At 47.2% G+C, this 14485-nt stretch overlaps 1 protein-coding gene and 1 long non-coding RNA gene across 5 annotated transcripts in view; one reads left to right on the top strand and one right to left on the bottom strand.

The window, feature by feature from the left end:
- The window catches only part of GREM2 (gremlin 2, DAN family BMP antagonist), a 111092-nt gene extending 97138 nt beyond the window's left edge, over window positions 1–13954 (top strand). For 2 of the 4 annotated variants that reach the window (XM_045084646.1, XM_045084648.1), the window contains 2 exons: window positions 10472–10692; window positions 10731–13954. In XM_045084646.1, the coding sequence (XP_044940581.1) occupies window positions 10473–10692; window positions 10731–11284 (774 nt within the window). In that variant the 5' untranslated portion in view covers window position 10472 and the 3' untranslated portion in view covers window positions 11285–13954. Of the gene's footprint in view, window positions 1–9955; window positions 10088–10471 lie in introns of those variants that run through there. The other 2 variants (XM_045084649.1, XM_045084647.1) reach the window with 2 other exon arrangements.
- LOC106006218 lies at window positions 711–8918 on the bottom strand. The gene is made up of 3 exons (XR_006607982.1): window positions 8698–8918; window positions 7942–8201; window positions 711–1931 (listed from the first exon to the last, which is right to left on the bottom strand). It is a non-coding gene; the product is annotated as an uncharacterized LOC106006218 (long non-coding RNA).
- Window positions 13955–14485: the final 531 nt, after the last annotated feature.

The raw sequence follows: 14485 nt of genomic DNA, 5'->3' as shown, positions 1-14485 counted from the left end.
CAGGTCATGGTCTCAGGGTCCTGGGATCGAGCCCGGCATCGGGCTCTCTGCTCAGAGGGAAGCCTGCTTCCCTTTCTCTCTGCTTGCCTCTCTGCCTGCTTGTGATCTCTCTCTCTCTCTGTCAAATAAATAAATAAAATCTTTAAAAAAAAGAAAAAAGAAAAATGGACAGAAGACATGAACTTCAGGTCAGCATCAGCAAGAGCAAAGACAGGCGGACACAGTTTGCAATAAAGCGAGGATGAGGACCTGCAAAAGTATACTACTGAATCATAGGCGTCTATTCGATTGCAAAAATAAATAAATAAATAAATAAATAAATAATCAGTCCACTTTTAGTAGTTACGTTGACTTCTGATTTTGATAGCTTGGTATTACTAAATCATGATGATGAAAGGCTTTCATAAAAAGCATTATTGCTACTGAAAAGTTAACCCAGTTTCAAGTTCTTCTTTATAGTTTTAAAAATTAAAAACATTCTCAAAAAAATAAAAAATAAAAACTTTCTCATCTGTACCAGTGTAGCCAAAACCTATGTAATCATTCCCTCTTTCATTCATTCATACATAAATAAGCATTTTTTTAAAGATTTTATTTATTTGTCAGAGAGAGAGAGGGAGAGAGAGCGAGCACAGGCAGACAGAATGGCAGGCAGAGGCAGAGGGAGAAGCAGGCTCCCTGCCGAGCAAGGAGCCCGATGTGGGACTCGATCCCAGGACGCTGGGATCATGACCTGAGCCAAAGGCAGCTGCTCAACCACCTGAGCCACCCAGGCGTCCCCATAAATAAGCATTTATAACTGTTCTGGAGACCAACCACAAGTCAGTATGGAAGCAGAGGTTAACTCTCACGTCTTCCAGTGACACCCACTCCAGTGGGGAAATCACGGACAGCGGCCTGTTGGCTGTGATGAGGCAGGTGTGAGGGCAGCAGTGAGGAAGAGCACGGGAAGCACAGAAGCTGTTGCAACAGAAGTGGAACTTGAATGAAACTTAAATACCCAGCAGTGGTCAAAGAAGCAGTATTTCGGGCAAGAGAAAGAGCCGTGCAAATGTTCGCGGGTGGAAAACGACCTTGCGTGTTAGGACACGTAGTTCTGTGTCTTTCCGGCATAATGTGCTATTGTGAGGGGACAACATGATGAAACGAGAGGGGACAAAGATCACAGAAGGCTCATGCACTGTGCCAAGGACTTTGAACCGGTGCGTGATGGGAAACCTGGCAAGGGAAGACTGCAGGGCCTAAGAGAGACAAATCTGCATGTCGGGATCTCCTCGACGCGAGCCTGGAAGGTGGATGTGAGCGCGAGTTTGGAGGCCAGTGAGGAGAGGAGGACCCAAGCCAAAGTCGTAACCGTGGGGCTCAGCAGTGAGGCAAGAAAGATGATCATTGAAGACCATTAAGACAATGGGCTTAATATGTGAGAAGATAAGTTTGGGTACTCCCCATACCCAGACGAAAGGGATTTAAATACTGATGAGTTTTTAACGGACAACATCAAAGTCCAGAGATGAGCATCGGTAGGGATGGTCAGTTCAAGTGGCTTCCCCGTGTGAACAAGAATACGGTGGCTTTCTCTTTTGTGCGTTCTGCGGCAACGGTCTGACTCGCATCCCATGCTGTACCCTGCTGGGGGCTGCTGTAGCCTCAGTCTCCTTGCACAAACACAACCCAGACCGGAACAGTAACTTCTTCTGGCATGTCTTTTTTTTTCATCAGGGAGTAAAATTCTCTCCCAGGAGGCTCTTTCTTATATCTTGTTAGTCACTGAGTAGGACCTATCAGCTCCGTACTCCGCGGTATGTAGAAGTGCCCATGAAGAACCTGGACTCCGGTTCCTGGACAACATTGTGCTTCTGTTAGCAAGAAGAATGAAGACGTTGGCTCTCAGGTAGTACATCAACTAGGACTTGCACTCTCAGCTCTCTGGCCTGGGGGCAAAGGAAAAACACTGTGTCACCGAGACAGTAACTTTCAGAAGAGGCGCTGAGTGAAAAAAACAGGATAAGATTTGGGACCTAGAAAACTTGGGGTCCCTATAAGGCATCCAGGGAATGTTCGGTAGGCAGCTGGGTATAGAGTCTGGGAGTCAAGAGCAGATAGCAACTGGTGGCTAAAATCTTGGCACGGATGAAATTCTTAGTAGGAAGGTGAGGAAGGAGAAAATAGGTTTATTAACCTCTAAGAGGAAACCAGAGAAAGAAAAATCCATGAAAGACATCAAAAGACTAAAGAAAAGGAATAAAAATACTTGTGTCGTCAATTCCAGAGGAATTGAAAAGGGGGTACACGGTTTTGTCAGGGTTTCCTACGTGCAAGGTCCCCACCGCTCCCCACTGTCACACAAGTGAAACGAAGTAGCTTGAAGTAGAGGTTGTTGACGGGGCGCGTGGTCAAGACGTTTTTTTTATTTTGCTCACACATTTTAGACAGGCCCCTCTGATTTTTATGGATACACAGACAGAAAATCCAAAGCCTGCTGTCAGAGAAGGGGAAGACTTTTGTTTTAGAAGCTCACCCTGAACACACAAGACTGTCTGAAGAAGACTTGAGGAACAAGGTAGAGAAGCGCAGAATCACTCAAGTATGACTAGTCCCTTGAGCCGCAGCCTAAAATCTTCATCTGAAAATCATCATCGCCATCATAGTAAAGGTTCTGCCTCGTGGCTGCAGAGAACAATGCCACCGGCTATAAAATCCTTAATGGATCGCTCATAATTTCTTCCTTCCTTTCAAATAAAACACATGTTTCTTTTCGCTCTGAGAGGACTTGGACCATGACTGGATCTCAGTGCCACATTCTTCATAGCAGCGACATGGAATGGAGGTGGCCAGTACTATTAACACCAATTTACGGACGGGGACCAGGGAAGCTTAGGAGTGAGTCACACAGGGTCACGAGATGGGCAGCTCCAGGCCCAGAAACCATGTTCTCACTCTCATTCCCAAGTGGTTCCACTCTTGAGAAAAGCAACCATGTGCGTAGAAGCGCACAGCATTCAAAGAGCTTTCCCATCCATTTTCCTACTCAACTTACTGCTTTTCTGCCGTCTTACCTCAACGTGACATTTCCCAGACCGAGTTTATCCCGATTGTTTCAAAGACTAAGAACTCTGATTACGAATTCCTAAATGATACACTTGCTATCCAGAAGTCAAAGTAAGTAATGATAGTATCATTTCTTCTTTGGTTGAAAACCTTTTTTAAAAACATAATATAATTTTTCCAGAGGAAATTAAACTTCTCCTGGAACAAAATGATAGTCAGAGTTCCACTCAGACAATGTCACTTGGAAAAGTAAATGAATCCATTTGGATTCCACACTTCTGAGTCATATGGGATGCCCTGATCATTCTGCTTTGAAATTGCAAGCCACTGCCTATTTTTCTCATAGGAAGTTCAGAAGATTTATAGTTAGTACTTATTTTTCCTTTCCTAATGTTTTCTTTTTCTTTCTTTTTTTAAAAAGATTTTATTCATTTATCTGACAGAGACACAGCGAGAGAGGGAACGCAAGCAGGGGGAGTGGGAGAGGAAGAAGCAGACTCCCGCTGAGCAGGGAGCCCAATGCGGGGCTCTATCCCAGGACCCTGGGACCACGAGCTGAGCTGAAGGTAGACACTTAATGACCGAGCCATCCAGGCACCCCATCCTTTCCTAATGTTTTCATTTCTCCACTTATAATAAGTTGCAATCCCTCCCTTTAGTGTACAACTACAGTATTTGAGCTTGGTGAAAAACTCACTTGGAATCAGAAGGATGCAAATTAAAATAATAATAATAATAGGATGCCATTCCAAACTTTCCAGATGGGCGAAACATCATAAATCTGGTAACACCAAGGGTTAGCAAGTGTGTGCAGCAGCACAGATTACTCTGCGGGGGGGAAGACTGGTGCAAGCACTTGGAAGGTGATGACGGGACTTTGTCAAGCTCTAGTTGTACATCACCCGTGACGCAGCATTTCCACTTCTCCGTGTCTCCTCTAGTAAACCTGTAACAGGTAGGCATAAATACACACACACAAATCTGTTCAGGACAGCACTGTTAACAACAATGACAGAGTAGAAGCAACTTCACGGGCCCCCAGTAAGCAAATGCACACACTGTGCAGTGGAGGTGAATAGATCCTTCTCAAAACATCCACATGAATAAAATCTCAAACACCAATTGTTGATTTTAAAAGGTGCTCCAAAAATAAAATGAATAAAATACAACATAGTAAAATCAAATCAATAAAGCAAAAGTTGCTCAACAAGAGTGTAGTACTAGATATACATGAAGGTCACGGGCACACACGCAGACATGCCCTCACCACAGAACATACCAGGAAACATGGAAAAGCACTAGCAGGAATGACATAATCAACTTCAGGACACTGGTCATCTCAGCAACAGCAGCAGAAGAAAAGAACAAAACTTTGGCTTTACCTATATTGTTTCATTTCTCTCAAAATTGAAGGAGATGGCAAAATAAAGATTGGAACTATTAATACTGTTTTAACCTCCATGGTGGGCAGCTAGGGTTCATTATGTGTTCTAGCTTGCTCTATGTTTGAAATGCTTCATAGTGAGACTTTTTTTTTTTTTTTTTTTTTTTTTTTTTTTTTTTGACAGAGAGAGATCACAAGCAGGCAGAGAGGCAGGCAGAGAGAGAGAAGGAAGCAGGCTCCCCGCCGAGCAGAGAGCCCGACGAGGGGCTCGATCCCAGGACCCTGAGATCATGAGCTGAGCCGAAGGCAGAGGCTTTAACCCACTGAGCCACCCAGGCGCCCCCATAGTGAGACATTTTAAAATGCAGAGCTACTTTTCGAGCCAGAGCGCACAAAGGGAAGGGGAGAGCAATGAGTGAATGGGAGAGGAAAAGTTAGCAGCAGGATTCGGCAAACTTTTTCTGTGAAAGGCCCCATAGTAAATATTTTTGACTTCATGCGGTGTGTCTCTGTCCCCACTACTCTGTCTTTGTAACCCAAAAGCAGCCAATGAAGAAAATGGAGCTAAACAGGCACGGCTGTGTTCAGTATAACCTTATTTACGGAAACAGGGCGCAGGCTGGGATCAGCCCATCGGGCCATCGCAGGCTGTAGATGACAGTTGCTGAAAGTCAGGGGGTGCTCCCCGAGCCAGGAACGTGCACCTTTAGCTGGAGAGCTCCGCCACAGCCTCCCAACAAAGGCTCCATGTCACGGATGAAGTACCTTTGGCTGTTGAGGTTCTAGTAGTAAAATTCATAAAAATAATCATTGCATTCTAACACTGTCAGGGGCTTTTGTTTGGAGTTCGCTGCTGGATTCGGAGTCTGTTTTCCCTTGGGCCGTGGAAGCAGGTTTATCCCAGATGTGCCTGCCCATGTGCAGCCTTGGGCGCTTCCCTCCAACCTGCCCAGGCTGTGCAGAATTCTTAGGTCACAGAAAATGTTTGAGTTCCATCCCATTCGCCACTCATGCACAGCCTGGGCCTGACCTCTAAAACCCAACAAGGTCGAGCTGGGAGTGAGTTAATCGGCTTAGCTGAACCCTTGCCTTCGGTCACTTATACCTTTTGGCAGGGAGGATCTAGCATGGCCTCAGCCTTTCCTAGAACTTAGGAGGCATTACGACTCAAGAGTCTATGTCTCTAGAAAAGGCTGATGTTCTAGAAAAAGGCCAGTGATCCTTTAGCGGCCTCTGTACTATCCTGGCCTGTGCAGCCCTTGTTCTGACACCAAGAAAGCCCGGGCCCCAGGGCGTTACTTAAGAGGAAAGTGCTTTTGCTTCCTCTCTCTCTACCCAACCCACAGCGACCAACCCACACTGCTAGCAGATCAGCATTTACGGTCCTGGCGCCCCTTGCAAACTGACAACATTGTCAGGCCCCAAGGATCGTTAATAAAACCGAAAGGAATTATTTACGAGTTTCTTCTGAGACAAGCCAAACACAAGATGTGAGGATAAAATGAAAGATATTCGTGCTGTGGTACCAACGATTATGGCAACGCTCCTGAGAGGTTGATCGTATGCCAACCATTTCTCTGAGTAGCAAGGCAAGTTTCTCTGAGTGATTCAAGGCAAAGGAAGACTCTGAGGGCTAAATTCAGGGTGTGGCGGGGCCACTGACGTGTGTGTGCAAGAGCAAGTTAGCCAGCTGAAGAAAGAGGCATGCAGGACCCTGAGGACCCCCGCCATACACAAGGGCCAGAGGAGATGCACTGTGAGCAAAAACTCAGTTGCTTTGGTGCCCTTGATTGGAGTGAAAAGCATAATGGTCACTCAGCAGAATACCTCTTGCCTCCTTGCCTGTCCCGACACCAAGATTCCAGATCCTTGGCAACATTCCTGTTGCTTTGTGTGAAGGAGTAAAGAAACGAGATGGAGGGGAGGAAACCCCCAGTTGGCCCCAGTCACCGAGCGATATCATCAGCCTCTTTTCCTGCTCTTACAAATGGGAGGTTTGCTTTCCCCCTAGGTTCTTGGGAAGCATAACTTCTCCGGGTGATTGCCAGATGTTGTGAAAATGTTGCAAAGCGTTCAAAGAAGGCATGTTGTTAATCATCACATCTAATACTGTGAATCTGAGAGTTTTTGCCCCAAATTGATCGGAACATGTTTTAATTCTGTTCTCCCTGACAACAGCTAGGACCTGTTGAATAAAAGCACGCATCGTTGAGCCTATCAAAGATGCCTGTGAAGCTGTTCCTGGAACTAGGGGGTCTTGAGGACCAGGCTGACTCTGTAAATCTTTCCTGGCTGGGACTTGCAAACTTTGGGTTGTGTGTTTTTTCAGAATGTTAATAATTTTAGAAATTATTAAAATGGAACCAACATACTTTCTTTTTAAGAGACTATTGAGATCACAAATCATTCTGCAAGTATAATAAGCTGTGTAAGTTGAGTGAGTCCAATACTCAGTGCTTGCCATGAATCTGCTGGGAGCGTGGCCATTTTCATGTGACAATTCGTGTGTGGAACTAAGGAGGCATGAGGAGACTAAGCAGGGTCGGGCCTGGTTAGTACTTGGATGGGAGGAGGCATGACGAAAGTTCTTCAACAGTTCGGCCTCAGAATCTCAGGAATTGTATTGCCCCAAAATGCTTTTACAAAAAAAGAAAATCTTTCCCTTTTTCCCTCCTCTGTTCTCAATTTTTCCTTTTTTAAAAAATTTTTTTATTTTTAATTTTTATTTTATTTTATTTTATTTATTTTATTTTTTAATTTTTACTTCTCTTGCCTCTTGTCATTACACTTACCTAACTCTGCCCTCTTGGCAGTGTCACCACCTGGAAGAATCCTATTTGGAGTTTAGGACACTCGTTAGCCGTTAATTCCTGGGCCTCTCCTGTTCCCTATCCAGGAGGAACCGATGCTCTTTCCCTGTGTCCCCATCATCCCCTGCGGCACTGGCCCGTGGAAGCCACCGGAAGCAGTTCTTTGAAACACAGATCTCAAACTCCACCTCGACTCTGCTGGTTTGGGGGTGTTTTGGGGGTGGAGCTGAGGAATCTACATTCTAAAGCATCCCAGTGGTTCAGATGTTCTTGGCCGTGCAAACCTATCCCATTGTGCCTCCAAACTCTGCATGCCAAAAGGCGTGGTATTTGTGTGTCCTTCCACACGAATTTATTGAGTATCTACTTGGTACCAGTCACTGTTCCAAGTGCAGGACATACAGTATGGTTTAACAGATGGTCCTTCTTTCTTGGACCTTATATTCTACTTGCGGAAGTCAGACAATGCAAAAATCCGTAAGATCTTACCGTACTCTCTTACCGGATGCTAAGTGCCGTGGAGGAAAACAAAGCAGGGATGAAGGAGACAGTGAATGTCAGGGCTGTGATGAAGTCACCCATGAAGGCCTCACCCAGGTGGCGATAACTGAGCACAGACTTGAAGACGGTGGTAGAATACCATGTCAACATCAGAGGGAAGGCAGACGTAAGGCCCTAGAGCAGAAAAATGCCACATACCTTCTGGAAACAGAAAGGTGAGCAGGGTTGCCGGAGCAGAGCAGGTAGAGTGTCGAGGAGGAGGTCCGTGGAATGAGAACAGGGAGAGCAGATCTTGTCAGGGCTCGTCCGACACTGGAAGAACTTTCTCTTTGTCTCTGAGAGAGGTACTGGAATTCTCAGGGCTTATCAGAGTTTGTTCCAGAATACATACTCAGTGAAACTTGATAAATGAAGGAATTCTCTGCTGTGTGGTTTCCAAAAGCCTCTTGTGGTTTACACTTAGATTAACAATAATGACATACAGGAATATTTTAGCATAGATATTTTAACACAAAAAAATTTTTTTTTAAGATTTTGATAGAGTGAGTGTGAGAGAGAGAGATCACAAGCAGGGACAGAGTGAGGGAGAAGCAGACTCCCCACTGAGCAGGGAGCCCAGACATACGGCTCGATCCCAGGACCCTGGAATCATGATCTGAGCCAAAGGCAGATATTTAACCAACTGAGCCACCTAGGTACCCCTTAACACAAATATTTTTTTTTTTTTTAAAGATTTTATTTATTATTTATTTGACAGAGAGAGAAATCACAAGTAGGCGGAGAGTCAGGCAGAGAGAGAGAGAGAAGCAGGCTCCCGCTGAGCAAAGAGCCCGATGCGGGGCTCGATCCCAGGACACTGAGATCATGACCTGAGCCGAAGGCAGCAGCTTAATCCACTGAGCCACCCAGGCGCCCCAACACAAATATTTTTAGCTATAATATAGCTACCCTCACCTGGAGCCAGGGTTCAAATATTTCACATAGTGGACATATGATCTTGGTACGTTGTGAAGCCTCTCCATGCCTCAGTTTCCTAATCCGTAAAGTGGGAGAAATATTAATACCTATTTCATAGAACTGATATGTTTATACATGAGAAGAAACTGTAAGAGGGATGGGTTTTGAACACCAATAAATACTATTATTATTAGCAGAAACATATGTAAGACCTTGATAATAGTTCAGGGGTGTTAATATATTTAATATCAAATTTATTTATATTTATATAAATTATATTATCATAATTATATATTTATGTCATATAAATATAAATTTAATATTAAATAAAAATTAAATATAAATGTGTAGTACACATTATAGAACTATATGATGGTATATATATAATTTCTACATGCCATTTTGGTGTGTGCATGTTAAAGGAACCAGAGTCTCGTGCAGGTTCTCGAGGTGGTAAGATATCCAGGGAAGCAATGAATAAATGCGAATATGGTGGCGAGGATGATAAGGGTAATGAAGGAGCTGCCATCCTCAGCAGACAGAGATCATCTTTGCTGGGGGGTGGGGCAGGGTATTGCTGTCCCTGGAGGGATTCATGGAAATGTAGCAATGGGAACTGAATTAAGCTTCAGAGAAGTCCATCCTTCAGGCAGACTTGGTTTGCTTCCTACAAGACCTGATTGTAAGGAAGCTCCTCCCAAGCTCCCATCCCGGCTCGCTGGGGTCTTGAGGCCCTAAGACACAGAAGGCAGAATCTAGTCATGCCCTTACGGTTGGGTTCTCTAAGGCCGTTTTTTTTTTTTTTTTTTTTTTTTTTAATATTTTATTTGTTTATTTGACAGAGAGAGATCACAAGCAGGTAGAGAGGCAGGCAGAGAGGAGGAAGCAGGCTCCCCGCTGAGCAGAGAGCCCCATGTGGGGCTCGATCTCAGGACCCTGAGATCATGACCTGAGCCGAAGGCAGCGGCCTAACCCACTGAGCCACCCAGGCACCCCTCTAAGGCCGTTTTAATAAGGGCCTTGGAGAGTTCTTAATTCCCGACTGGGAAGTGGTTTCCGCTCCTAGACTCTACTTCATGACTCTCTTGAATTAACTTGAATATCTTTGTGCCGAGGTTCAATGTACTTTTGTATTCCTAACAATTACCAGAGGTGTAAATATTACTTTCCCCGGTCTGTGTCCATTCCTAGGTTAATACTTATTTTGAAAGAAACTTGTGACCCACACCCCACCCCGCTTGCCTTTTCTTTTTGCCGATCCTCCTGATCCGGTCCGTGTCTCCTTTTGGTGGCTCCGGAGACAGGTGCGTGACTCCTGGACGTTCCTTAGCGATTGTGCCACCGTGGGCCAGTTCCTAACGTCTGCGTGCCTCAGTTTCCCTGCAATGTAGGTATAATAACGGCCAACTTAGACGTGTTTTGAGGGTCCCATGGGGAAAACACGTGGTGTGCGTGGGACAGGACTTGTCCCCCACTAAATGAAGACGCAGGGAAACGCAGTCGCTATGGCTGGCCCTGCGGCCCGCCGGCGGGGGCTATCGCTGGCGACCTTGGCCTTGTCATTCTTGTGTAGTGCAGCCGAGTGAGTGCTCTGTGTTCTTTTCCGCTCGGCCCCTCGCCCCTCGCGTCGCCTTTCGGAGGGTGTCCCCGTGTCCCCGCCGCCCCGAGGGGCTCCAGGCCTCTCCCCTGCAGCCGCCGCACCCGACGGCAGCTCCTCTCGTGAAACCAGCGCCGCCCCAGCCAACCCCTCTCACTCTTGTCTCGTTCGCAGGATGTTCTGGAAGCTCTCCCTGTCCTTGTGCCTGGTGGCCGTGCTGGTGAAGGCGGCCGAGGCCCGGAAGAACCGGCCGGCGGGCGCCATCCCGTCGCCCTACAAGGGCAGCAGCAACCACTCGGAGCGATGGCAGCACCAGATCAAGGAGGTGCTGGCCTCCAGCCAGGAGGCCCTGGTGGTCACCGAGCGCAAGTACCTCAAGAGTGACTGGTGCAAGACGCAGCCGCTGCGGCAGACGGTGAGCGAGGACGGCTGCCGCAGCCGCACGGTCCTCAACCGCTTCTGCTACGGCCAGTGCAACTCCTTCTACATCCCGCGCCACGTGCGCAAGGACGAGGAGTCCTTCCAGTCGTGCGCCTTCTGCAAGCCGCAGCGCGTCACCTCCGTCCTCGTGGAGCTCGAGTGCCCCGGCATGGACCCTCCCTTCCGACTCAAGAAGATCCAGAAGGTGAAGCAGTGCCGGTGCATGTCCGTGAACCTGAGCGACTCGGACAAGCAGTGAAGCCCCCGCGGCTGCCCGCGAGCTCCCGGGGCCGCCGCCGCCGCCGCCGCCTTCGTCCGCGTCCTCGGAGCCCGCGCGGCGCTGCCCGCTGGCCCCTCCGCTGCCCGCTGGCCCCTCCGCTGCCCGCGCGGCTCCCAAGTGGCGCTTCGCCGCCGCGTCCGGCCGAGCGCGGGGCCCCCGCGCGCCCCACCCCTGCGCGCCCCCAACGCGCTGCGCGCCGGGCCCGAGGGACGCGGCTGGAAACCCGCTCGGCGCCGGCCGGCGGCGGGAGAGGACCTTCGGGGGCCGCGCGGCCCGTCCGGCGTTGATGTTTCCACCATGTGGAAAAGCCCGGCTTTCCCCGGCCTCCCCCGACACTCCAGCTCCCGTCGCGCGGAAGCGAAGGAGGCGGCGCTCGGCCCTGTCCCGCGGGCCCGGGGGAGCCTCCACCCGGTGAAGGGGGCGCTGCCCTCGCGCCCAGCGATGCGGGCCTGGACCGCGTCCCCGCGCGCGGAGGGGAGGTTCTCCTCACCAGCCCGGGGCCTGCTGCCCGAGGAGACGCCTTGAGCCACTGGGATCCTGAGATGGGCTTCCCTGGGGACCTTGCTGGCAGCGGGCCGCCCTCTCCCCCGCCCCCAGCGCCCCCCACCTCTTCTTCCTCACTCCTCCTCCCCCCACCTGCGGACTCCGATGAACTCGGGTGTGCATGCTATTAGCGCTGCATTTAGAATATTATTCCACACGACGGCCTCCGCAGTAACGCTGGTTTTGTAACCGCCTGTATTGTAAAGGGCTGTGCAGAAGCGCCCTAGACCTACCCACGCATCGTCTCCCGAGTTTGGACTCCGGCTTTGCAGCACGGTTCTGAGTAAGGCTCGGCAGGGGTTGAGCTCAGGAATAATGCCCGGTCAGCAGTTCACTGTCCAGGACCCAGTCTTACATTGGGCAGGGAGGTGGCAGGTGATCTCACATTGTGATCCTACGGTGAAAACGGATTCCCTGCAGGTACTAAATAAATCATCGCAGCACAATAAATAAATCTGGAAGTGGGTTGGGACGGATAGGTGTAGGGAGGGGACTCACTGGGGACTCTTTCACAGGGAACTTAAAAGCCCTGTGATGTTTAATAGTCGTATGTGCCCGTGAGAAGCTATACCACTTTACTGCCCTGACTCGAAACAAAAAAATATTTCCTGCTAAAAGAGAGAACTATTTAAACATATAAGGAATCAGGTCACTTTGTGCTGTAGGAGGAAATAAAAAATAAAATATATAGAATAGAAATCTAGTTAAGCTATCCTACAGGAGTTTCGTTTTCAAAGAATGGATTTTTTTTTTTTTTTAAGGACGATTAAACATCAGCTTATGTTTCATGTTTATAATGAATCGTTGAGGTTTATATGTTGAGGTCTCTTGGTGTAAGAAAGCTGACATAACTTATTTTCTTGAAAAATTATACTTACCTTGTGTCCCTTTGCTAAATTGCCCCACAGAGTCTTCCCTGTGAGTAGTGTTGGTGGGATCTGATGAATGTGAATGAGATGCTATTGGTGGAAATCAGCAAACTTTGAAAACCTTTCTTTGGTCGTTTCTGAGCACCAGTCTCATGTGCTGCTGCCAAGGGCACTCAGAAAGGCCCACTCCAGGTTTGTGAGACCCTCTACAAACTGCTTGGGGGAACTGAGGCTTCCTGATGGGGTGTCTAGGGGCATTCACCTGGAGAGCGAGGTGTGGCGTGTCCCTGAATCTCTTTCCTGCCCCTGAACTGCAGGTTTCATTTCTGTCTACCCCGTAACTCCACGACACCCGAGCGCAATATGCTGTTGTAAAAGGGGGTATTGGTTTTAGAAATGGGGGATAGACAGCCCTCTATCAGGAGGCAGAACTCAACAGAAGTCCTCGAAGGCTGCAACCTTGGGATGGGAAGAAAGAGCAGAGAGCGTGTCCAAGTTGAGAATTTATTCTTGCCTGAATTGGAAAACCTCAAGTTAGACGCGGCGCAGAAACACGGCAGAAAAGCTGTGAAGGGGGGAGGCCCACATGACTGAAATGGAGGCCAGTGGGTAGAGGAGGTTGGGAGTGGTTGGGATTCTCTGGCTGACTGCAAAGCCAACCCTGTCATTTTATGAACACATAACCCACGCACATAGAGGAAGGATTAAGCTATGAACTCACAGTATACACACATGAGTACACTCTCTTTGAACCCAGTTGTGGGTGTAGCAATGGAAACAATATGATATGCTGCAGGGTTAAGCTCCTTCTGGAGGTTCTTCTATGTACAAAGTTTACCTTATAATGGCTCAAATTGTATTTAATTGTTTTTTTTTTGTTTGTTTGTTTATAAATGAAGAAAAGCTCTAAGTATAATGTAATTATTTTATAGGTGTACTATTAAGTTATAGAACAAATAAAGATACTCTAGGATTCTTTGTGATCCTGGTGTGATGTGCGATAAAAATGGAATTCAGCATTTGTTTCCGTGGGCCGTGAAGGGAGCACTGTGTGTTCAGAGGGCTTGTGTCCCGTCACAATGAGTTCAACCCTTAGCCTACAACATGCAACCTCCTCTGGAACCTGGCTTCTTCAAAGAGAATCAGAATCAGGCATTCAACAAGTAGAGGTGATGGGGATGGCTCTCAACCCTGGTCTTGGGCGATTTCTAAGGCTCTTAGGGAGTACTCAGCAGCTGAAGACAGAAATCTTGAGCTCTTCTCATTGTGTTCTTTGAATAAGAAAAAAGGAATGAGGAAGAGTTGAGAAACTGCTGCAAACACAAGTTCATCTTCCTTGGAATGGCCAGGGCACCACCCTTGTCTCATCAATAAGCCAGAGCTTGCCTTGAGTTTGGTCCATTTTCACATTCACTTTCCATGTGCTTCACCATTTCTTAATTTAAATGCTTTTCAGTTTCACAGTGTCTCTATTTTTCAATGAATTGACTTACATCCCCTTCAAGTAATTCAATTGCCAATAAAGCAATAAACACTGTAATAAAATTGTATATGGTTGATTTACTGTATGGACTTCAAAGGAATTAAGTTTAACTTAATAATAAATAATTTATCTTAGTTTATTAAGTGGGACAGAACATTCCACTTAAATGAGGTTAAGATATTTCAATTCACTTATTTCTGACGTTGGCCAATAGATTTTTTTAAAAAGATTTTCTTTATTTATTGGACACACAGAAATCACAAGTAGACAGAGAGAGAGAGGAAACAGGCTCCCTGCTGAGCAGAGAGCCCAATTCGGGGCCACACAGGCACCCTGGCCAATAGATTTTTAAGTTATAAAGTCAATGAAAATGAATTTTTGCTATTGAGTGAACAATTTAGAATGTATGTATTCCTGGAAAGCTCATTTGACGATAGACCTATCATCACTGACGATTAGCTCTACATAGGAGATAGCCAGTAAGACCAAATCATAAAATACAGCTAAAATTTGTTGATCGTCAGGTTATAATTTGAATCCTTCTTAAACTCCTCCACCCTTCCCACCCTCTTCCCCCAATCTCACTGCCACTA

Source organism: Mustela putorius, unplaced genomic scaffold, assembly GCF_011764305.1.
Source record: "Mustela putorius furo isolate JIRA1106 unplaced genomic scaffold, ASM1176430v1.1 tig00000785_pilon_pilon_pilon, whole genome shotgun sequence".
NCBI lineage: Eukaryota > Metazoa > Chordata > Mammalia > Carnivora > Mustelidae > Mustela > Mustela putorius.
Note: the sequence above shows the minus strand (reverse complement) of the source record. Positions and strands in the feature narration are given on the sequence as shown.